Source organism: Colletotrichum siamense (genome assembly GCF_013390195.1).
Source record: "Colletotrichum siamense strain Cg363 chromosome Unknown KSG_Cg363_contig10, whole genome shotgun sequence".
Classification (NCBI taxonomy): Eukaryota; Fungi; Ascomycota; class Sordariomycetes; order Glomerellales; family Glomerellaceae; genus Colletotrichum; species Colletotrichum siamense.
Window position 1 is genome coordinate 570,025 of NW_023501023.1, and position 24,234 is coordinate 594,258.

Sequence of the window (24,234 nt, forward strand, 5' to 3'; positions counted from 1 at the left end):
CAAGATAACGAACTCGACTGTTTTGAAATTGACGGCCTTTTATCAGGTTGGCTGTGATCGCCAAAAGCCGTGTTCACGATGCCGCCGCCTAGATGTACGGTGCACATACATGATGGGATACAAGGCAAGACCAAAGCGAGAACGCAGTGGTGTCTCGCTGGGTCATCTGTAGGTCATGCATGCTATTTTATCATCGATCTTAGCTAAGCCCATGCAAGTGAGGAAAAGGTAGATGACATTGCTGAAAGGCTTCAAAAGCTGTGCATCATGTTGGAGGACAGCAGTCGGCCCAAACCGATCAAGTCAACACCCGATCTCACGGGTTCGAGCGGAAGTCATCAGGCTCGAGCAGACTCAGGGACAAGTTATCAAGGAAGTCATCAGGATCCCCAAACTCCTTGCGATCAGGTCGAGTATGAGGGTGACTCATCTTTAGCTGCCCACGCGGACTTCACGACTCGAGTTTTGGAGAATGCTGTGACTACGGACCTACCCATCTCCCACTACGACGAAATGGCGTCCATGATGAAGGATATTCGAAACACTATCAGGACATTTGGTGCCCTTAATACTGATATGGCAGGTATTTGTCACGGAACGTCGCACGCCGGTGAACACTGCCCGCAGGAATCGCTGCCTCCCGTGCAGCTCACGTTGAACTGTTTACGCATGCTGAAAGGTTAGTGAAGTAAATGTTTGCTGGCGGTATCCACTAGACGTTGCGGTGCCGTACAAGCTGTCCATGATTAACACCACCGTCACAGAGACTCCAATGATGAGGTACTTCTGGATGATGCAGTTCGAATCTGTAGGCCAAGTCACTGAACAGTTGCTTGGTGTCTACTCAACTGATAGAGCCCCATCGATGGCGGAGTTGATCATCGCATCTATCGGTCTTTACTGGTTGTTTACTCAAAGTGGTCAATTCTCAACCGATACCTCTGTTCAACCGATGTATCTGCATTATGGCACTGCATGTCAGAGTTATGCAAATTCTGTCCTCTCGCAACTCTCCTTCCATCTTCCCACATCGGTAGAATACATTCTCGCCCTCACAATGGCTGTAAGTGCGGCCCATCTATCCTGACCACAGCGGCCCATTATAGGTACACAGGTCATTGTGCAGGATTATTCTGACAGGGCGTGTAAAATCCAGACCGAATATTGTATGGGCCAGTGTAAACCAACTATGGCATGGACCTACATCAGTACAGCATCTCGAATGAGTCAAGCTATGGGCTTACACCGCATAGCTTCTCAACAGGACCACAGCTTTGACTCTGAAACTCGTCAAAAGTCCAAACTGTTCTGGGCCATGTTCATATTGGAGAAAAATCTTTCCCTGCAACTCGGCCGATCTTCCACTCTCCGCGATCACGACATCACGGTCCCACTGAAGGCCATCAAGATGGGATACCAGATAGGGGGCTCGCTAGGCGTTCTTTCTCCAAAATGGCTACGAATGTCGCAAATTGAGGGCAGGGTGTACGATGAGATCTACAGTCCAGAAGCACTACATCAATGCGCCAGCACGAGGAACTCCCGAGCTCGGAGTCTGATAGCTGACCTGAAGGAGACCGTCAATGATACAGACTCTTACGAGGTACGTAGTGTCCAACAATCTTCGTAGTTTGACTCTTCTTTTCGTGTCGCTGATTCGATTGTGTAGAGCGAGTTCCCTCAAGAAAGAAGACGAATACTCGGAAACACAATCGACGACATCTTCATTCAATGCGACAAGATCTCACACCTATCTCTTATGTGCTTGATTTACCGTAGTATTTGCCAGAACGACGTACCTTTCTGCGAAGAGTGCATCAGCACAGCTAGAGAGGCTCTTGAAGAACACACAAGAAGCATGTCTCTGATCGATTCCCGCGACACCCACCTATTTGACATGTGTATCAATTGGTTGCTTCTACAAGTCCCATACTTTCAAAGTTTCACGAGCTGACGTCTGCGCGCAGGACGCTTCTTTCATCCACCTTCGTCCCATTCTTTGCCATCCTTTGCAATGCAATTTGGACAGTGAACACCGTAGACCTCGAGCTCCTAGGCTCGTTAGTCAGTTCTCTGGAGGCTGGTCAGGACCGGGATACATTTAGCGCCAATCACCTGCTTAAAACCTTCCAACCGTTGTACAATGCAGCGTTCAAGTACATTGAGGCAAAGTCTCATTCTGCCTCAAGGGCGGTATCCGATAACATTACCTTCGAAATGATATATCACCAAACAGCACCTGTGGCAGATCCAGTACATTGGCACAACATCTCGGCGCTGACATCGCTCGATCAGTTCATGTCGCATTCGGCCTCATCCGCGGCGATGGCTCTTGATGGCACCGGCTTCACTGATCTAAACAGTAGCTCATCTGCGTCACAGCCACAGCCGACTGAGGCTACTATCGATGACACAAATTTGGCCCAATCTAGTAATGCTCACCAGATTACCGAAGCAAGGATGCAGGCTACTCAATTGGAGGAGTGGTTTCTTCAAAGCCGCCACATTATGGACATGATGGAGGATGCTCGTGATTCTTGAACCTCAGGCATACTGCACAAATATGTATTTCACTTGACTGATTTGGATCATACTTTGCGTACTCGATAGATATTCTCGATAAAGTCAGCATGCTCGGTCGCTTCCTCGCCTTCCGTCTCGACCTGCAAACCGCACTGAGTTCATGACAGTCTGGCATAGCCTCTGAGGGTTTATGCAGCTAGCCCATCAAGCAGGCCCATAATCTTCTTCTTCGTCCTCCTCCACCAGCTTCGTTCGGAATTCTACTAAGGCATCATAACACTCCTGTCGTCGGAAACTAGCCTGGTTCGGCCATCCATGAGCTCGGTAGATGTTGCGAGCGTCCTACAACCATTCGCGATGCCGTCAGTATGACATGCCACCAGAGCACATGCGAGATACTAAAGCTAAGAAGAAAGACACATACCTCAATCCCGGGTTCTGCCAAGTCGTCTTCCTCTTCCTCCCGCTCTCGAATCGCTCCCCAAATTTCAGGATAATACTCTGCGTCCTCCGTGTCAGGACGAGGCAAAGGCACCAAGTCAAGAGAATACAGGCTGTCAACGAGCGCATCAAAGAACGGTCCGGCAGGTCGCGGCGGTGTCCACAGCCAGGGCTGGTCACTCGGGGCATCCTGGACTTGCTTGTTGCCATCATCATAGACAATGACGGTGCCAGCATTGGTATCGATGATCCACCACTCGCCGCTATCGCTGCCCTCGCCGCCGCCGCCCGCGATGGGGACCAGACCATCAGGCATCTTCTCGGCGAAAGGGAAGAGACCGTGGGCGCACAGGCGCTCGGGGGTAGCCTTGTCCGCCGTGAAGTTCCCGTTCAATTCGGGGTTGTCCTCAAGGTAACGCTGCGGTTCGCTGCGACCTATAACGGGCCAGCGGTTATCTTCGTGGGTCTCATCGACGTCAAGATATGGCAGGTGTCGTAGCAGGTCAATAACACGGTCGTTGAAGCTCAGAAGGCGCGTCTTATCGGCCGGCAGGAAGGTATCGTCAACCCAGCGCCCGCCTGGCGGGTACTGTATTAGCGATGCAGGAAAGAAGGCCATCTGGGCCAGCGTTTCGTAGTACTTCGTCAGGCCGGCAACGATGACGTCCCTATCATAGCCAGCGGGGTACGTCGTAGGATCTCTTCTCTCTCTTGGCGGCGGACGAGATTCGTGCCGGGAGGCCTCTGCCTTTCGCTTTCTCGACTCGCGTTCTTGTCGATCCTTCAAAAAGTCTTTCAAGTCTTTCCGGCATTTCTCACGATCAAAGGCTGTTCCAGGTCCGCGGCCGTGCTGCCATCCCGCCAGCATGTAGGTCTGGTACATGGAGGAGGCAATCTCTCGGCGATCAGGGGTGGAGAAGTCAGGCGCGATGCCGTCGACCAGGCCGGGAATGGGGTAGTAGTCTTTGCCGAGCATCGTGGTGACCTCTGCGAAAAAGTCCCCCGGGCTGTAAGATGGTGCCTTTTTCCACTCGGTCTCGAACTCCTTCCCCAAGGCCTCGCCGCGTGGTGGTCCCGCGTACTTGACAATCCGACCACTGTTACAGTCCACAAGCCACCATTGCGGACCGTAAAGCGTGTATTCGCCGGCAGGGTACGTTAAGCTGATCATGTCCGGAGGAAGGTGAACTAGTTCAAACAAGCCCTCCAAGTGTTCCTCCAGCAGCGAGCTGCGCTCTCGCAAGTATCGCATGGCTTTAGTCTTGGGGAATATGGGCCATTGCCCCGTATGAGGGCCTGCATCGACGGGCCGCAAGTAGGGAAGGTGGCGTAGGAGGTCCACGGCAGTATCAGACCGGCCTAGGGTAGTTCTTAGGCCATCCACGTCTAGCTCAGAGTCGGTCCATCCCTCGGGCGGGGGGTATTGGATATCGACGTGCGATAGATATGGCGTTGTGGCTAACTTGGTGTAAAATTGCGTGAGGCCTTGGGCTACGTCGCGATGGAACGATACGCTCTCCATGGGGAGCGTAACCATGGGGAGAGTTGAGATGTGGTCAAAATTTCAGGAAGCCTGTGACTTGTACAATCGGGTTTCAAAATCCAACTGTTAACACCTTGGAGCACGAGAGAAAACGTGGCGGGCGGGGGTAAACGTAAACAAACATTTACATTGGCTATCTGCAGCCGGCCGGTGATCACTTTATGCTCGGAGAATGGCAGAAGGTGAAAATGAGAGGATACTTGGGGGGTCATCGGGGCTTTATATGGAAGAAGCTAGCATGTCTTGGCTTGCATCCCTCTTGCATGCATGATGCACCCCTGGCAGTAACCACGTTGATCAAGCCCGGGGCTCTGCAGGAAAACAAGACCGACCACAACACCAATCTTCTTGATTGCCCAATGACAAAGGAGCTAATTGGGAAAAATGAAATTCATACAAAGTATAGCTTTCTACATCACCTTACATCAGTTTGTCTATAGCAGCGGGGCCGCGCGCAGGCGTGATAAGCGCCGCCGCTTCGGCCGCTACCTCCGTCGCCGTCGCCAGCGCGTCGGCGACCCACTCCGTCACGCGCGGATCCCCGCCGTCGCACGTGGTCTGCCGCGGCGACTCGACATTCTCATCAGCAGTCGCCGTGGCCGTGGCCTCCACCCGTTCGGCAGCCCGAGCTGTGACCTGCGCATATGGCAGAGATGCATGGCCTTGTCTTTGCACGGGGGGTACCCAAGGTGCTCAGGAGCTCCTCCTCGGTCGGCCGCCGCGTGCTATTTCCCTTATCAACGCGAAAGTCGTCAGGGCCCGGCTCACTCTGGCGCGCCAGCGCGTCTCGTCGATGACGAAGGTGAGGTCGCCGGCGTCGCTATTGCGCCATGATCCTCATCAGCTACCATGTTAACAAGGGCGTTGTGGTCCTACCTAAGTCAGTGGCGGAGAAGCGTATTTCTTTCAACAAGGAGGTCATCTCGCTTTCCAAGGAATATCTGGACTTACTTGACGGATTGGCCGCCATGGGAAAGGCCAAGAGAATTAACACGCCTCTTTGCGGCTTCGACCTTTCGCCGACTAGTATGCCCTTATCAAATTGCAGTAATCCATGGTGGAGCGTAGTCAGAACAGCTAAAAGATAAATTAAATCATACAGTACCTTCGTGCCATTGAATCAAATTCACAGTTAAAACTTAGCCATTCCGTTCCTTATAGCTTTGCTCGGGTCCGTCCAAAGCCTTCCACTAACGCAGCCCTTGTTCAAGGCATCCAGTCCAGCTGGAATATCTGCGAAGTCGATCTCACACAACTCCAGCGGGACTTTTCCATCTGCCAACAGTTTGAAAACAGCCCTCAAGTCATCCTGACTGGCGCCAAACGAACCGATTATGCTGATGCTGCGTGTTACCAACGCCGTGACGGAGACTGTGATGCTGGACGCCGCCAGGCCGACAACCACCACTTTGCCACCTTTCCTGGTTTTCTCAACAGCCATACTTGTGGTCTGCCCTGTGCCAGCAAAATCGATAATGACGTCAAAGTCCACGCCCCTAGCTTCATCTAGGTTTTCGAAGCACTCGTGAGCACCCAGGCGGACTGCCTCCTTCAACTTCGTGGGAACCACATCAACGGCGTATACATCCGCTCCTAGCAGGACAGCAAATACAAGTCCCGACATGCCTAGCCCTCCGATACCAATGATGCAGACCGTCATCCCCGGGCGCACATTAGCTTCGACTACCACAGCGTGATACGCAGTCGCCATGGCATCCGTTGCGACCGCCGCTTGTGCGAAGGATACATTTTCAGGTATTCGTTCCAGAAGTGCCGCAGACGCGAGCGCATATTCGGCATAGCCCCCGTCACAACCTAGACCGGGTGCTGATGTCCATTCTTGGCTCTCGAAGGGATGGGAACGCAAGCCTATCGCTACTCGATCGCCAGGCTGAAACCCACTGACTTCAGATCCAGCGGACGCAACAATCCCAGACACCTCATGTCCAAGAGTGATTGGCGTTGTCACTAATCCGTCCCCTTTAAGTAGATGACAATCTGAATGGCAGAGCCCAGCTGCTTTGACCTGTATGAGGACCTGGCTCGGGCCTGGCTTAGGAATTGGGATGTGCCGAAGGCTCAATCCAGCGCGTGGTTTTTCAAATCGAAATGCTTTCATTGTCTAGCATTGACAGCCGTGTTAATAACAGGATACGTTATGTATGCGGCAATTTATCCGGTTGATGAAAACTTGCATGCAAAATACTCAGAGCTTCGGGCTCCATAAGATGTCCCGACGGTGCTTCTCATGTCATCAAACATGCCAGACCGAGGTCTACTTACGTCATAACGAATAGGTTGAGCCCGGCTCTTCCGATCTCATAACAAACTTCAGCGGCTACAACATCCTAGAAGTGGCACTGACATGCGGCGAATGATCTCCCGAAGATTCAGCCGAAGTCCATGCCCAAGGCTCGGCCGAGGTTAGGCCCGAGCTCTCTTTATTCAGACGATGAAGAATTATTTCACCGACTACGACATATGCTGCGACAATGATACCCTCTCTGAAGAATACACGGTCTATGTGAGTTGGCGTGTAGCGACAAAATAAATCAGTAGTCAGGCAAACAACTATCTATAATAGACAGCATTAAGCTTGACATGTACCTTAGCTCGCAGCATAAGTGGCGCCCACCAGGCAGGTCGGTTCCCCGCGGACACGGTTGCAGACGTGGGCTAGGTATTACTCTCCGCATCGATCATTTCAACAGGACGCTTTTGCATTAGGATTTCACATTTCCTCTACACTGATCATCACCACGCTATTTTACCCACCACGCAGTACAATGCTATCATCATTTCTGAGACATGTTAGCGTCTATTGCCATCGCACCCGCCCTGTCAGTCGCCAATAATTGCAATCTGCAAGTCATACGCGATGTTCCAATTTTCGAACCAGGAGGCGAGGAGGTTTTTGAAGTCTAGTTCTCAGTTGTCAATCCCGCCGATGCAAAGCATGCCCCGCTGATAGGCGTACGGTCCACTATCCTTGGTTACGACTTCAGCGGTGAAATCTTCAAAGCAATTCCCCGCCGTACCAAACTCGAATCCCGACTGCGAGCTGGGCCAATGGGTTGATATCTTCGCTACGCGTGAATCAACGCTCGCTGAAACTGATTTGGAGCGGTACAATGAGCTAGCTGAGCTGCGTGGCATCGCTACCGGCGACTTGATGGTGACAACGCGCAGTTCCTCCTGCATCATGGAGCCAGAAAGCCCATTGGATGATGAGGACTCGGATGAAGGCTGGTTCTGCGGATCACCCGCGTGTAAGCTTCTTCGGGTGAATGAAGGGATTACTTGGTGAGTGAATAAAATGGCTGAGTCTGTCACATTACTTGCATTCGTCAATCGCAGTGACTTTATTGCAGCGGCAGTTTTCCATGATACAAATCCCATCACTGCCGTACGTCTCGCTACCTAGGACCCAAACGTCCTTAAAGCATGTGACTTCCTATTCCCGAACCACTATGTCTGTATCACTCGTCGCGGTGGTTCTTGGAATGGTCCTCCGGCGTGGGAAATCCCTGACGATGGCGAAGGGCCTGTTCTTGGGGGACCGGGAAGCACTCCCAGTCTCTCCATTCTGGAAAACCCAATCTCGCCGCCCACAAATATGGAAGAAGGCATCGCGCCTGGCTGCAACCGCTACGTCCAGGCCAACATCACGATTGCCTCATGTTGGAAGATTACCAATGATGGCGGTACCTTGCAAGCGCGCTTGTTCGAGGTCGACCTCGTTCTCGGCAAGAAAGTTCAGTCTTTCTATACTCAGACCTCTAACCAGCCTTTCAACTAATTCGAAAGTACCCTGTCGGCCTCTCTTTCAACCAATAATCGTACTCGGGACTCCCTGGTTCTACTCCAGACCATTGCGTCTGGAAGTAATACTTGTGTGGGCCCTTATGTACAAGTATCATTCCAACTCTGGACCAAGTGTCATTACTTTCGGGTTGCAAAACCATCAAATAGTTCAAAGTCTCCCGATACTGACCCCAGTAGATGCATTGCCGGCCTCCATCTTCTAGACTTTTCAGAAAACTATGTGGATCCCCCGGCTTAGTTAACAAAAATAGGTTTATACTCCGTTGCGTTAACAGCGTCCGCCACCTACTTTCGTCCGGCAGGAAAATTTCCTACTAACCTAGAACCCCCCTAAATTACTCTAAACTTTATACTTTAATAATTCTATACGTATATAATACGTAAGAATAAAAAATATATTAATTAATAGTTTTTAATTAAGTAATTATAGTAATATCTTTTTTATCTTTATATATTTTATATATATAGAGTTATTAAAGTATAAAATTTTATAAATTTTAAAAAGTTTTTAGGTTAGTAAATACTAAACGTAACGTTAAAAAGAAAAAATAAAACCTTTAGTATATTATATTAAACTATCTACTCTAAAAACTCTTTAAAATTACCTTTTATTTTATATACTAATAACTCTATATATATATAATATATATAGCTAGAAATTTAATTAATTAGTTTACTAGTTAAAAGCTATTTAATAATATAATTTTTATTTATACGTATTATATATATATAGAGTTATTAGTGTATAAAGTTTAGGGCGATTTAGTAGTTTTTTAGTAAAAAGCCCTTTTTTTTGCCTTTTTTAGGCTAAAAACTGCGGGGTGGACGCTGTCAACGCAACGGAGTGTACACCCGACTGGCCTATCTTCAAACTCGGGAGCAGCGATGAGCCATCGTATGAAAATAGGGAAGAAGGGAACAGAGGTGCGCGAAATTGCAGATATGGGAGCCTTGAGTGCAATTCGTCTTCAACTCGTACACCCTGGCTGTATTTTGACAAATCGAAGATTGTTGCACTTCCAATGTCAATTGACACGGAGCTAACCTCGATACTGTCGCATGAGAACATGTGCCCTCCAATTGCTGCATCCATATCAATCTTGCCGCCACACCAACCAGCCCATGACCATGATGGAAAGCCCTCTCTCCGTCGTGGAAGATGCCTACTAAGACCGGGCCATTGATGCGTCCACGTCAGTGCTTCTAGGAAAGACTCCATGGCCTTGTCCGGTATGCACGAAAAGAACGGTATTCCATAAATTTGAGCGATGTGGTCTTTGCCACTTTCAAAGCTTCGGAAAATTCCGTTCATAGCCTTCAATGTGTCTGATTCGTACGTCAAGTGTCTATGGCTGTACTGTCGTGTTATGTCGCAGAAGCGAGCGAAATTCTGCATCGGCGAGATGACTTTTTCGTCGAAATGGCCATATTGTCGGTTATACTTCAGGTTGTGACCGAAGATGCCCCCCAGCATGATATGTCCGAACTTTGACCCGCGCTTCACGTGGAGCTTATCGAGTGAGGAAGCAAGACTTTCATTGCAATTCATAGCGGTACACTCGAAGTAGACTTGGTCATCTGTGAAGACAAGCCGCCGGCGACTCAGGACAGCCTCTTGAAGTGTCCAACCCCTTGTAGCCCACTTCGATGATGGGATTGACGAATGCGGATGCCGGAGTGTTGAAATGATATCGATATCTCTGACTGTGATGGTGGGATATGGCTCTCGGAGTCTGCTGCTAATTCCTGGAAGGCCATATGTCGGATCGGACCCTGCAGCTGCAATGATCGTCAACTCTGCATTGTGATAGATAGAGTCCATCTGGCTTATTTGGCCATGCTTCGCTACTTTGTCCTTCTGGTCGATGCAGAATTTGTCGACCCAAAGATAATCAAAGCCCATCCCGATGGTAACGTTCATGGCATCACTGATGACTGCTGGAAGATCTGTGAGGAGTGGTGTATCATCCGGGCACTCTGGAGACAAGGTTTCTGGTTCATTGCTTCCCGCCGAGGGAGGGCCCCATACGTAACTCAAAGCTACGTACTTCTGTTGTGATGAAGCCGATTCCACGACAAATGAGTGGCAGTTTATCAGCCGGAGTCCTTTAGTCGTACGTTTGATCCTCGAACACGAGCTTTTGTGGTGATGTTCGCAGTATTGAAGCCAGCTTTTGCCCAAAGAGAAGTCGAATCTTGGGCCAACAATTCGTGGTGCGAAAATGTCAGGCTGCGGAGAGCCACGTCGGCGGAAAATGAGAAAGCCTTGCTCATTTCCCCGTTCACCCATATTGATCCTGTTACTTAGCGTCCGGCTGATATTTGTACCAGATGGCACGACAGCAAGATAACGAGAATGATATCCTTCGAAGAGACGTTTCTTTTGTTTCGGCTTCGCGTTTTGATCAACCCATAGATTGTGGTGAGCAACGTCAAAAGCACGGAGCTCATCGCTGTCCAACGACAAATGTGGGTCAGGAAACAAATTATCAGCGGTGATCCGAGAGTCGCAGAGCAAGCGACACAAGTTGCAGCTAGGAACCGCTGGCTGACGGTAATATGTTCCAACGTCGGCAATTTTAATCTCAATTCTGTAAAGAGGAAGGTCGAGCCCTTTCTCCAGGGGAAGTTCCAAACATCGGGTGCAGAGTCCGCTTGTTGAGTAAGGATCTGCAGAACGTTTTTGAGTTGGAACCTCGGGTGTTGATAGCTTGCGCTTCGTGCCAGTAATAGGTATAGCAGCCATGGTTTGACTGGAGAGTTCTGGCGAGACTGAAAACAAAGATGCCGCCAACGGCTGTAAACTTAGGCAATCGTGGGACCTGTTTCGTTTAAATTCTGGCTTGCTGCCATTCAAGCGACTGACATGGTCGCGGGGTGTTTCTGTCGCAAACGGGAACCATCGATTATTTATGCATAGACACCGAGGTAGGCCAAGGTCTGGAGCTGCGGCTTGTGGGGTCTCACGCACGTGTTGGGGCGGGATTGGCCATGATGGCATATGTTTGAAGCAGGCTGCCTTACAGTCGGCCCATCAATCAACCCAGGCGGTTCCCTCGAGATGCCAAGTCTACTGGCCGATAATGGCTGGCTGTGCCCCGACTAAGCCACAACTGTATGCATGTTAAGTCAGGCAGGCGCAAGAATATGCCCTGGAACTTCGGGAATCTGGTTCAATTGCGGAAAGCAGTCTTACATTCCTTTTTGGCTTTGACAGAAAAGTCCGACATCGCAGCGGATCGTGAATGGTTAAGCTCTTTGTTAAATCAATATGTGATCAAAATGATATGAAGTTTGGTTCACGATCTATTACCTGTATTGTTGGAGGCCTTTTTGCTGCATCAAGATGATTAAATATGCGACACAACTTCGGGCGGTCGGTACCTTTAAGCCATAGATTTTACATTGCTTTTAGTAGATCCACTGATTGATTCTGTATAAACTTGTACATAAAAGGCATCCAGGCTGTCCACAAGCTGAGGCGAACGGTGAACCACGCACAGCACCTTTGTTTACGAACTTCAGCGTCAATGAACACAGACATCTTGCTAGGTCAACCCAGCGGTTCTCATTCCAAATAGCCTAGAACAGGAGGTAATACCAGTCGTGTCTGCCAGCCTCACAGACTTTCCTCGCCACCCGGCCTTCGGTTACATTATTATTCTCTGAGTTGAGTCGGATAGGGCCAAGAATGTTATAATACTAGCGGATTAAACCCCTTCTTCCGCTATTTGCGAGTTGGAATCTCTATGTATGACGGGCCTGTTATTATTGACGTAACCACTCTCAAATCTGCTAACGCTTGCAAAGCATCGGCCTCAGTCGTCATAGTAATCATGCAACTCCTCCTCATACTCCTCCCTCGCCTCACGCAACGATTCGCGATCGCTGCTGCTGCAACTCGATCCACGCGCACTCGCTAGCTCCTCCTCGTACTCCCTCCTGGCCTCCCGCAACGACTCCCGATCACTCTCGTCGCGCTCGTACTCACGATAGCGGTGCTCGGATCCGGAGTCGCTTCCTCGTTCGTATCGCTCCTGGTGGCGCTCTTCATCGGAATCAGAGTCTGCAAAACGGTTAGTAGTGTGGCTTGGTAAGACACAAAACATAACATACCCAGAGCATTCGCAATCAGCGCTCCTCCTATGGCGCCAACAGCAAGACCACCAGCCACGCCAAGCAACATGTTACTGCTACTGCTCTTCTTCTTTTTCTTCTCCTCGCTGCCCTGCTCGTACTGCTGACCGTACGGGTGTCCATACGCCTGCTGCTGAGGCTGGCCGTACGGCGAAGCTTGCGGTTGTCCATACGGCGATCCGCCGCCGTACGGGGATCCCGAAGGCTGACCAAACGGCGACGCATGAGGCTGGCCGTACGGAGATCCCTGCGGTTGTCCATAAGGCGATCCCTGAGGCTGGCCGTATCCCGGCTGACCGTACGACCGGTTCGGGTCATGGTACTGCGGCTGCTGATGAGGCTGGCTCTGCTCGTAGCCATGTCCCGCGTAGTACCCCGCAGCAGCACCCGCAACCGCGCCCACCGCAGCAGCACCGGCAGCGTACTCCGCCGGCGAGTGCCCGCCATATCCCGGCTGGGGCGAGTGTCCACCATACCCCGGGCGCGGAGAGTGCCCTCCTCCCGCGTACCGATCCTCGTACCTCGGCTCCGGCGGCGGCGGCGACACGACAGGCGAGGGCGGCGCAGGCGGCTCCCACTGCGTCGAGTTGTTCGGGCTGACGTAGTACCACCGCCCGCTCCGCTCATCGAACCTCTTGGCCCAGCCCTCCGGCAGACGCGGCGAGGGCGGGCGTTCATAGCCGTGCTCAGGCGGCGGCGGTCGGTACGGGCTCGCGCTCTCCCCGTACGGCCAGTGCTCGGGGCGCGGGGACTCTGAGGGGTAGGGGCTCTGCTGGTCGCCGTAGCGGTGCTCCGGGCGTGGCGAGTCCGTGGGATAAGGGGCCTGGGCGCCGTAGGTGCCGGCGGCGGCGGCAGAGAACGCGCCTGCACCGTAGGAGGAAGAAGCGGCGGCGGAGCGCTCTGGGTCGGCGGTGCCGAAGGCGTCGGGGTGCTCGCGCTTGTACTCGTCGGCGCCATTCTGCGGACCGCCAGCGTAGCCCGAGGGAGGCTGGCCGTCGTAGCCGCCCGGGTGGGAGCCGTGGTTGCTGTAGCCAAAGTCCTTTGATCCTGGGGGCGGGTCAGAAGGAGCCTGTGGGGTTGATGTGAAGAGGCTCACCGTATTCGTGCTGGATCTCGGGATCGTCGGGGATGGTGAAGCCGCCTAGCTGGGAGGCCAGCTTCGCGACGTCAAAGTTTCCGAATAGCGACATTTTTCCTTCTTCTGTGATGTGTTGCTGTGCGGTAGTGACTGTCGGAAAGTTGGGATGAGCGCCAGGTGAAAGTACCGTGGATGTCGTCGCGCGACGGTGGTGAGGTGGTTGTGACCTGAGTGCGTCGCGGGGTCAAGTGACGATGCGATGCGATGGCGGGGTGTGACTTTTTGAGGTTGGTTGGGCCACGAGGGGCCGCCAAAAAAATCAGATGCGAGCACAAAAATACACAACAGAGAGGCCAACCACCACTAACCGGCGGACCCTCCCGTGGTCGACTGGAAAAGCTAGTGCCTGCGTGACGGAGGATTCGTAATGTGGTTGCTTGGTGCTGCAGGCTGCTGCACGTCAGATTGGCTCTGTTTGGTTGTGTTTGGCGACGATGGGATGCACCTCCACGTGTTTCTCGGCACCTCGGAGCGTTGTTTTGTTGTTGCTGCAGTGGAGGGGCTATCAACACCCAATTTTACTGCATAATAGCAGAAAATCAACAGTGACATCCGCATGGCAGGGACCCCCACGTTCTGCTGCCATCATCTGAAGTCCGCCGCGGGACGACCCGCACATCTGATAGGGCTGAATCAAGACGTTCTTTGCATTCCTGACTACCTTACCTTCTGAAATGTTTCCAGTATGCATCTATCTCCCTGCCTATCCTGCATTTATCCAAACATTCCACAACACAGGGGTAAGAAACGGACTGTTTTCCCTGTCTCCGCGCACGACCATGTTTGAGGTAACGAGAACATCTCCTAGACTTTGGAACATCCAATAGCAAAGGTAGAAATCCCGTAAACAGTACACAGGATAAAGGTAGAGATTTCAGCGGAGGAAACGCAGCTACCATAGCATAAGTGGTCAAAATAAGTCGTCCCAAGGATAAACACCTCGAGAACTGATGCATGCTTCAAAACAGAAGACTCAATTCATCATACTGGACCGATGAACGCCAGCAAATGCTCTTCAAACCCAAGTCTACCCAACCCTCAAACGCCCATTCTTCTACCAAGACCCATTGACCTAACCAACATAATCCTACAACCCGTAAACCACCTCACTCGTCATGCTCCAACACAGCCGTCCGAACCCCCGCCCGCAGCCTCACCCCCTCCTCCTTCTCCTCCAGCGCATCCAGCCCCTCAATCAGATCCGCCACATCAGGTGGCGGCCGCGTCTCGAACACGGCCTGTATATCCCCGTGCGGACTCAGCCCCGAAAACCTCCACCACCGCCTCCTGCCCCCTCCGCCCGCCATCCCCCTCCGCGCCCTCCTCGGGTACAGCCGCCGCTCCCACAGGCTGATCAGCAGCAGCGTCGGCAGGTTCACCACGCGTATCAGCGCCACATTCACTCTATGAAACGTCTCCGCCTCCACGAAGAACCGCACCGGCGCCAGCACCACCAGCGCAAAGACATTAAACGGCGGCGGGTACATGAACAGCGCGTCCGACCTCACCCCCTCGAACGTCAGCACCGCCCGCCGGAACTGCACCTCCGCCTCCTCGCCCCTCACAATCTTGGAAAACGTGTTCGTCAGCATAGCCACCAGGATCGTCAGGAACAGCGTGTTCCCCAAGAACGCGAACCCGATCATCAGCGCCGGGCCCAGCAGCACGTGGAACTGCACGCTCTCCTCGATCCCCGTGCCGTCGAGCCCGAACCAGATCCAGAGCATCCATTTCCCGATCGTGAACCAGGAGGGTGTCTCGTTGAGGTTGTCGTTCGAGTCGATCAGCCACTGCAGCGCTAACAAAAACCCCATGAAGCACCAGCACGCGAGCAGCGACACAAGCAGAAAGTCTGCCATCATCGCGTGCAGCGAAATTAGCACGATGTTGTCCGGCGCGATGTTGAACGCCACGCGCGTGAGCAAGATCGGCGCCGCGAGCGGGAGCACGTGCGGGCCGTGGCCGTCCGGGAAGCTGCCCGCCGCGACGTCGTACACGCGCGCGAGGATGTAGACCCCGTAGATGCACGAGAAGGTCACGTCGAGCCAGGACCAGAGGTTCTGCGCGTGCACCGCCCAGCCGTGCTCCACGATGGCCGCCACCTCGTCGAGCACCCACCCCGCTGCGTAAATACAAAACAGGAACTCGTACACCTCGTTGCTGCTGCGGCGGTACAGCATCGCCATGAAATACAGCACCATCAACAACAAAAACTGCCCCAGCTCGATCAGATTCCGCGCGCGCGGCACGATAAGGCGGTAGTGGTTGAGTATCGGCGCCTTGCGCGGGTCGTATAGCGAGATGGGCCGGTACTCGAAGTGGTCGGGCAGGATATCAACAAAACTGAGCGGCGTGTAGACCACGCGCCCCTCGTACACGGCGGTGACGACGCGCTGGCAGCCCGCGGAGGCGATGAAGCCTTTGCTCTCGGAGAGGATGGCGAGCTCGAGCGCCGTGAGCTTGCGCTCGTGGCCGCCGGGGCGCGGCTGAACGGCCCACTGCCGGCGGCTGCGGCCCTCGAACTCGACGGCCGAGGGGGCGCCCTCAAAGGGGTCGAAGCCGCCGACGAGCATGCGCGAGAGGGCGAGCAGGCCCTGCGCGCCCGGGTTGTCTTCGTGGAAGCGGCGGAAGAGGCGCGTGGCGACGAGTTCGGCGAGGGCGGCGCGGGCTTTGGCGAGGGGTTGGTGGATCGTTGAGGAGTGCTGGCGGAGGAAGTACAGGCGGTTTGCGAGGAGGCAGTAGACTGTGCCGGGTGTCAGTGTCTGGGGGATGGCAGGTGTGAGGGTGTAGGCGTACCTATGGTGACATCTTTTGGGTTGTAGAGTCTGTCCACGAGCGGCCGGACAATGCGCACGTTGAGCCGCGGGTCGCTGAGCTGGTCGACGGTGTACGGGTCGTCTATGCTCGCGACAATGAGGCGGCGGACTCTGGCCTCGGTCAGCACATGCTTTGCACCTCACGCACCCACGGGAAGCATTTACCGATGCATCGACACGTATACAGGCAAGGCCTCCCCCTCCTCGACGGGCCCTCTCACCTCGTCGTCACCGAGACACGCCTCCGTCTCGGAGCCGCCAGCGGCCGCGGGCTCTTCATCCTCGTCATCATCCCCAAACCGCGGGCTGAGCATCGGCTCGCGGCCCGTCCACAGCTTCTCCTCCTCCATCTGCGCCAGCTCCTGCTCCGACCGTCTCATTGTACGTCTGCGTCGCAAGTACATTCACGTCTTCACAGTCACATGTGGGAGGTCTTTTCTCTTCCTTAGGGGCCGGTTTCTTAGGGACAGTCTAAAAACGTAGGTGGGAGAAGAAGGGAGGGTTTGTAAGTTTACGATAGCCTCGCAGGGTTGCTCACATAAAAGGGACGCGGAAAACGGCGACAGGTATCCTTTTAGTCATGGTAATCTTGGCGTGCTTCATTTGCTGCGATGCCCGGCACGGGGGAGAACCGATTAGGTAACGGGTAAACGGGCGACTCGTGGCACCTACGCGGATGGCTTACCCCTGAGAATGGGCATTTGCAGGGCGGCGGCATATCGAAATGTTCAGTTTGCGAATGCAGACCTGTGAGAGAAGACCAGGTACGAGTGAATGCTCAGCTGGGGTGTTTGTGGTATGTCATTCGATTGGAGCCGAACCGGTAGAAGTTGGCCTGCTCAGAAGCTTATCCAGCCATTCGATTTATCCAAAAAAAAACCGAGATGCAGCATAAGTTGAAAGTGTGAGCAGGAAAATTGAGAATCGCACAAATTGCGATGCTCGGAATTCGGCAGTCGACATCGTATTTGATCTCGGTCTCTAATCCCCGGAATGAAGCTGAAAGACCGGGATCGGTCGGCCAAGACTCACGACCTACAGCGGCCCCGGGGGCCAGCAGCATGGCACGCGGATCGGATAAACGTGGCTCCGATCCCACCGCGGGGTCTATCGATACGCACCCAAGCTCCCGGCCATCACTGTCCGCCGTCCACGCAACGTCATCCAGGCAACCAGCACCTTCAAAAACAAACACTCACCACCTTCCACCTCCCAGCACCAGCACCACCACCACCAGAAACGCACCTCCATCTCATACCGTGCCCGCGGCACCCTCAACCTCACAATGAACCGCCTCTTCGGCGCCGCCCCCAAAGGGCCCAAACCGACCCTCAACTCCGCCATAACCAACATCGACGACCGCATCTCCTCAATCGACGTGAAACTCTCCGCCCTGACCGCCGAGCTGCAAACCTACCAGTCCAAGCTCTCCAAAATGCGCGACGGCCCGGGCAAGAACGCCATCAAGCAAAAAGCCCTCAAGGTCCTGCAGCGCCGCAAAATGTACGAGGGCCAGCGCGACCAGCTGCAGTCCCAGGTCTGGAACATGGAGCAGGCCCAGACGATGCAGGACAACCTCAAGAACACAATGGCCACCGTCGACGCGCTGAAGACGACCAACAAGGAGCTCAAGAAGCAGTACGGGAAAGTGGACATTGACAAGATCGAGCGGCTGCAGGACGAGATGGCGGATTTGATGGACATCGGGAATGATATCCAGGAGAGCTTGGCGAGGAGCTACGATGTGCCTGAGGATGTGGACGAGGCGGAGCTGGATGCCGAGTTGGAGGCGCTGGGTATGGAGGCGGAGCTGGAGCCGGAGATGGGCACCGTGCCGAGTTTCTTGCAGGACGAGCTGCCCGACTTTGTGGACGAGGAGCCGGCGAAGGAGGGTGCCAAGGTCAAGGAGGCTGCGGGTTAGAAGTGATGATTGTTTGCACGGAAAACACGGCGTTTAGGGCGTTGGGCCAGTTTGCGAGCACGTGTCGTCCATTACTCTTTGAATTTATACATCTACCGTCCAAACGCCACTATGCCATGATAAACCTGTCAACTTCCCCTCCTGATACAATTATGCTATGTCTGTGACTGCTGTCCAACATCTAATCTACTGATCCAAAGAGGCAGAGGCGCGCCACTTCGCGCAGCTCCTCGTCGCCATTTGTAAAGTCCCACCCAACAATGACAGTTGTCTGGCTACAACAAATGATTCTGTGGGCGTCGTACTGCAGCTTGAACACCCGCGCTGGCCCGTTGTCGGCGTTGGCAATGTGCGGGTGGTGCGCCGCCGCGCCTCCATCAGCGTCCGGCACCGGGTTTTGAGCTCCCTGCACCGGGACGGGCGTAGCCTGCGTTTGCACAGGGGCGCCGGGCTGTGTGGGCTGCGCATTGGCTGGGGGCTGCGACGATGAGCGAGCCTGGCCCTGGTTCTGGTTCTGGTTCTGGCCCTGAATCAGCAAGTGCCCTTGCACCGCCGGTGATGGCGTCTGCGTTGCGCCGGGCGTAGCCGATCGTTGAGGGATATTCGTAGGCGCTGAAGTAGTGCGCATCGACTCGAGGTTGGCAGTTGTCGTGTGGGCAATGTAGTGCTGTCTCGCAGGTCTTTCAACATCAACAGCAGGAGCCTCAGATGGGCGGAACGGGGGCGCAGAGAAGTCGATTTGCGTCAAGTCAAACCCGCCGGGCGCACTGTCGTCTAGCTCAAGCGAAGGGAGCGTGGCCGGAGCAAGCGGCTGAGCCTCACGGGTGGCAGCGGCAGTCGCAGCGGCTCGAGCACGAGCTTGGGTAAACTGGATTTCCAACGACGCAGCCTGCAGAATCTGCCTCAGCTCAGTCCTCGTGCGCGGGTTAGGTTCTCTGGCAATGGTGGCCTGGATGTGAGAAGTGTAGGCAAGCATCGTAGGGTACTCCATCAGGGCGCTTCGCAAGTGCTGAGGTCCTTGAGGTACCGTGATTTCAATCATGTGTATGAATGATTGAGCGGACTCAGGGGTGATGGTCGCAATGATGGGCTGATCGATGGATGTTCTGACTTGGTCGACGGATGTCCTGGCTTGAGCCTGGGCCTTTGCCTCAGATGCCGCTCTCCAGGCAACCTGCGCCGCCGCCGCACCTTCTTCTTGACGCAAACGATGAACGTCCTTCCAGACACCCTCCTTGTCGCGGCGCCAGATGATGATAGTCTGATCGTACGAGCCGGACACGATGCGGGCATACTTGCCGCCGCCACCTCCAGGAGGAATGTTGGCGCCGTAGGCTGTGATGTCTTCGGGCTTGCTGCTGCCGGCGTTCCTAGGCCTGCTGCGGCGACTGCTACTGCCCTGTTCACCGTACGGACTGACTTCTCCCTTCTGAACCGCCTCAAAGTATTTCTGATCGACTCTCTTCGCCTCCAGCTTATCCTCCTCGGCGCTGTACGGGAGATCGCCGAACCCAGCCTGAACGGTTCGGACAAGGTTATTGTGAGCGCGCAGGCTGGCTACCTCGAGACCAGTGAACCTATCAAACACCTTGACCTCGTTGTCGCTGCTGCCACTAACAATTCTTCGGCCATCGTACTGCACGCACGCAATGCCCTTGCTATGGCCAACGACGGTTCGGATGCAAACCTGCTTCGCCCAGTCCCATACCTTGATATTGCGATCTCCGCTGGCGGACACGATTTCATTGTCGCAAATCTGAACAGCGTTGACAGCGGCGCCGTGGCCGTCCAAGACACCGATCATTGTGTAAGGGGGCTTGACCGGCAGGTCGTCCATCGGATTGGAGTATCCGTAGTCTCGCACGTGGGTTGGGACGGGATAGATGATGTCAGAATCCCCGTATCCGGGGTCGCCGTACTTGAGCGGCCTACGGTTAAAGATCTTGATCGACTTATCCTTTGAGCAAGTCACCAAGATGCGCTTGTCGAACTTGACGTTGAGCACAGATTCTGTGTGCGCGTGTGACAATCGCTGGATCATTTGACCTGTCGAGAAGCGCCAGAGAATGACATCAGAGTCACTGCTGCCGGACACAATCAAGTCCTCGTCTTTATCCGCGTCGAACTGCAAGCACAAAACGGAGCCGTTGTGGCCCTCAAGCGGTTTTCTTAACAACTTGTAGTTGATCAAGCTCCAAATGCGGATTGTGCGGTCCCGACTACCGCTGACGAGGTATTCCTTGTCATACTGCAAAGTATAGATGCACTCTGTGTGGCCATCTTGGGGACGATCAGGACGAGGAAGCTGGAAGTTAGAATACCTGCCGAGCTCCCAGTTCCTCTCGAGACGCCGACGCATCGTATAAAGATACCTCCAGTTGAGACGATACTTGGAGCTTGAGGCGTCCCAAGACCACAGCTTGGACTCTGGAACACCGGGGGGGCGCCCATCACAAGCGCTCGTCGGGACCATGGACGGCAGCGAATCTTCCCCAACAAGCGTACTCTGGTGGAGCGGGGATGCTATGCCCTTGCCCTTGGAGTCGACTCTTTCCGCACTACGGCTCTTGGACCCTGAGGAGCGGTCCATGTCGACATCTACAGGTGTGGGCGTGGCGGAATTTCTGCCGAAGCCGGTGAAGGACGACGCGGGGCTACCGAAAATGCTGTTGCCGGTCACGGACTCCTCCGTCTTTAGGGGCCGGTCGACGTCGGTCATTTCCAGATCGTTGTCTTCGGAGATGGCCCGCTTCTTATACGTGTGGCCGTCCTCGGATGATCGAACCCGGTGGAGGGTGTAGTTCTTGTGCCGCTCGTTGAGACTGTCCTCGTGTCTCTGGATCGCCTCGTAGTCGGCCTTCCAGCCTTCAAGGTGGTACAGCTGCTCCCACAGCTTCCTGTCGAGAGCCAGGTCATGCCACGCGCGGCACGAGCCGGCGACGCGGATCAGAGCAACTGGGTCGAGGTAGCCTAAAATCTTAAGACAGACTTCCGGAGGCAGGTACTGGATGAAGTCGATGTAGAGGCGGGGGTGCATTCGCTTGACGAGCTCGACGACGCCGGAGGTGGGCATGTTGTTGATAATTGTCATGGCGAGTTCTGCAGGACCACACAGTCAGTTCGTATGCATCAGAGACTCCTCGTCGCGACACTTACCCATCTTCTCATCGTTGGTCAAGCTGGGGACGCGCCTCTGGAGGATGGCCGTCAATTCCTCATGGGCAGGCGTCCTACCGCTGGTGCCAGAGCTTGAGGCATCCTGGGCGCCGCTGAAGCTGGGGTTGAGGGGGTCCTCTGAGTACCCCTCGTCGGGCTGAGAGATGAAGGCGGCCATTGTGGGCGGCGGGGGTCGTCGGGGTGGTGAGATGCAGCGCGGGCTGTGGTCGCTACAACTCTAGTGATGGGACGTGTCGTCGCGGGCCATGCGGGCTGGCGGAAGAAGGCTGAAGGGCTCGTGCTCGGCGGCGGAAGCTGTGCGGAACGACGGGGGATCAGACTGGGTTTTGGTTTGCAGCGGCAACGACGGTGGCTGACGGACGGGGGAGGCAGCCGCACGGAGCGAGTTCAAAGCAAGTATTCAGAGCCTCAGGCAGGGCGATACTGGCAAGGCAACACTGGTCGTTGGGTTGCGAATTGATGCCAGGGTCAGCGGTGTGGGTGACGTAAATGGGGCGGATGATGTTTGGTGCGGTGGTGATGTCGACCGCGATGCAATGGCACGGTACCGTCTATCGTTGCATCCAAAGAAAAAAGCAGGGAAACGATGCTGGATGGTTTGCTGGTTGATGGATGGGTCGAGAAGATGGATGGAAGGGGAGAAAGCAACAAAAAGGAGGAGATGAGATGGGACGAAATGGGATGTCAGGTTTGCTTGTTGTTGGTCGGTTGGTTGCAATATTTGCCTTGCCTGCCTCCAAGCTGCAGTCAGTCAGTCAGTCGGTGGGTGAGAGCGGGAGGGTGAGGTGTGGCTAGAGGAGGGTCTCTTTTTTAGGCGCAAGTAGGGATAGAGGAAATACGTATTTTTCACGAAATACAACGTATTACATATTACGCCTAAAAAACAACAAATACAATATAATACCGCTAGTCCTAATTAGGCTAGTTCTAGCCGGAATAACCCCCTCTAGTTAGATTTTCTCCACTTTAACGCTAATTTCAACTGCTATAATACCTCTATTAGCTACTTCTAGCTAAGTTAGCCTATCTAGGCTAAAAGTCTTATTAACTAACTACACTATGCTACTTCGCTATACTACTATTACTAGTATAAGTAACTCTCACGATCCCCTTATATATAACTAATTTTAACGCCTACCTACTAATTTTATTTATAAGTTAACTTACTACTAATATAAGTACTATAATAAAAGCTTTATAGGTAGTAGTATATATCTCTATAAATACCTTAGTACTTACTAGCTTTATTAGAAGATCTTAGTATGCTAAAAGTAGTAATAACCCCTTATAACTTTCCTAGCCTTCTTAGTACCTAATAAGAAGTAGTTAATAAATAAGGAGCTTAAGTATAAAGTAGCTCTATCTATTTTTTATAATAAGCGCCCCTTTATAACGTTTAAGGACCCTTAGACTAAAGCTCTCTTTGCTTAACTCTTACCTTTATAGTAACTACTTATTTATAAGGTTCCTACTAACTACCTTCTTAACCTAGTTTATAATAATATTAAGAAGGAGGTTTATAAATATCTTACTAACTTAGGTTACTTTAATATTATATTTAATAGCTTTAATAATATAGCTTCACACTAAGTTATTAATATATATATATACCTTCCTAGTAGCCTTACTTTTTATTAGTATACTTAGGATATAAGTGAAGAATAGTATACTATTAAGACTATTATTAATCTAATTTAGCTTAAACTATAAGCTATTTCTAATTATAATTTATCTTAACTTAACGCTATTACTATAAATATAGCTCCTATTATAAGAAACTATTATACCCTCTTAGAAACCTACCTTAATCTTTCTATTTTTATTATACTCTATAACTCTTATAGCCTCTAACTCCTACTTAAAAACCTACTTAAGATACCTTATTTTAAAAAGATATTTTAATAAGCCCTCTATATTATTAACTCTTTCTATACCTCTAAGCTATAGTATATATACCTCTATAGTTACTAATACTATCTCTATAACTATAAGAAGTTATTAATTATATTAGTAATTACTTACTAAAGTAGTTAAAGTTAAGTAGTTTAATCACTTAACTAATCTTACGCTATACTTATTCGCTATACTAGATTATTCTATATTTTAAAAACAGACTTTCTTAAGAAAGTTAAAGAGGCTATTAAGTATATTATTAATAGCGACTTTTAGGAGCATCTTAAGGTATTAGAAGCTCTCTTTAACTTTATTATAGAAGGTTAATAGCTTTCTAAAGTAAATTATAGTTACCTTAGGTATATACTACTTTAGTAGCGTAAGGTTTTAGCTACTTAGTAAGTACTTAAGGTGTTAAATACTTTATTTAGCTTTTAAGAGGCTTAAATCTAGCTTTATATCTATAAACTTTATAACTTACGCTTTATATAATAAACTAATAATACTAATTAAGCTATATAAGTATTTAATCTATTTATAATAATAGAAGAGTTAGATATATTTATTTTTAACTATATTAAATGCTTTTTAATTAATCTAGCGCTATTTAACGAAGTATACTATATATCTTATGAACTTTTTGCTATATAGGCCTACTATAGCTATCCTATTTTTAAGCTTAGTATTAAGTTTTAGCGTGCTAATCTAAAGCTATTTAAGGCTTAATAAGTAGTAAAAAGTATAGGTTTAAAACTAATAAAGGTTACTTTATATCTTTTTAGTATTATTACTAACTTTATACTTTCTAAGAGGTCTTTTT

At 52.0% G+C, this 24,234-nt stretch overlaps 7 protein-coding genes across 7 annotated transcripts; 2 read left to right on the top strand and 5 right to left on the bottom strand.

The window, feature by feature from the left end:
* Positions 1–1,189: 1,189 nt before the first annotated feature.
* Positions 1,190–2,541, top strand: CGCS363_v014056 (putative transcriptional regulatory protein; the record flags this gene model as incomplete). Its single annotated transcript, XM_036645905.1, has 3 exons — positions 1,190–1,603; positions 1,670–1,899; positions 1,968–2,541. The coding sequence occupies 3 exons, from the start codon at positions 1,190–1,192 to the stop codon at positions 2,539–2,541; spliced, it is 1,218 nt and encodes a 405-aa protein (XP_036488456.1).
* Positions 2,542–2,727: 186 nt separating this feature from the next.
* CGCS363_v014057 (uncharacterized protein) lies at positions 2,728–4,501 on the bottom strand (the record flags this gene model as incomplete). Its single annotated transcript, XM_036645906.1, has 2 exons — positions 2,728–2,865; positions 2,948–4,501. The coding sequence occupies 2 exons, from the start codon at positions 4,499–4,501 to the stop codon at positions 2,728–2,730; spliced, it is 1,692 nt and encodes a 563-aa protein (XP_036488457.1).
* A 1,138-nt stretch (positions 4,502–5,639) lies between these two features.
* adhT-1 (alcohol dehydrogenase) lies at positions 5,640–6,626 on the bottom strand (the record flags this gene model as incomplete). Its single annotated transcript, XM_036645907.1, has 1 exon — positions 5,640–6,626. One exon carries the CDS (start codon positions 6,624–6,626, stop codon positions 5,640–5,642), a length of 987 nt encoding a protein of 328 aa, XP_036488462.1.
* A 5,524-nt stretch (positions 6,627–12,150) lies between these two features.
* CGCS363_v014059 (uncharacterized protein) lies at positions 12,151–13,659 on the bottom strand (the record flags this gene model as incomplete). Its single annotated transcript, XM_036645908.1, has 3 exons — positions 12,151–12,398; positions 12,449–13,516; positions 13,566–13,659. 3 exons carry the CDS (start codon positions 13,657–13,659, stop codon positions 12,151–12,153), a joined length of 1,410 nt encoding a protein of 469 aa, XP_036488463.1.
* A 1,054-nt stretch (positions 13,660–14,713) lies between these two features.
* Positions 14,714–16,803, bottom strand: CGCS363_v014060 (Calcium channel YVC1; the record flags this gene model as incomplete). Its single annotated transcript, XM_036645909.1, has 3 exons — positions 14,714–16,350; positions 16,404–16,534; positions 16,589–16,803. 3 exons carry the CDS (start codon positions 16,801–16,803, stop codon positions 14,714–14,716), a joined length of 1,983 nt encoding a protein of 660 aa, XP_036488013.1.
* A 905-nt stretch (positions 16,804–17,708) lies between these two features.
* Positions 17,709–18,344, top strand: CHMP5 (Charged multivesicular body protein 5; the record flags this gene model as incomplete). The annotated part of the gene is made up of 1 exon (XM_036645910.1): positions 17,709–18,344. One exon carries the CDS (start codon positions 17,709–17,711, stop codon positions 18,342–18,344), a length of 636 nt encoding a protein of 211 aa, XP_036487936.1.
* A 181-nt stretch (positions 18,345–18,525) lies between these two features.
* fbxw1-0 (Beta-TrCP) lies at positions 18,526–21,678 on the bottom strand (the record flags this gene model as incomplete). Its single annotated transcript, XM_036645911.1, has 2 exons — positions 18,526–21,443; positions 21,501–21,678. The coding sequence occupies 2 exons, from the start codon at positions 21,676–21,678 to the stop codon at positions 18,526–18,528; spliced, it is 3,096 nt and encodes a 1,031-aa protein (XP_036487938.1).
* Between the last annotated feature and the right edge of the window lie 2,556 nt (positions 21,679–24,234).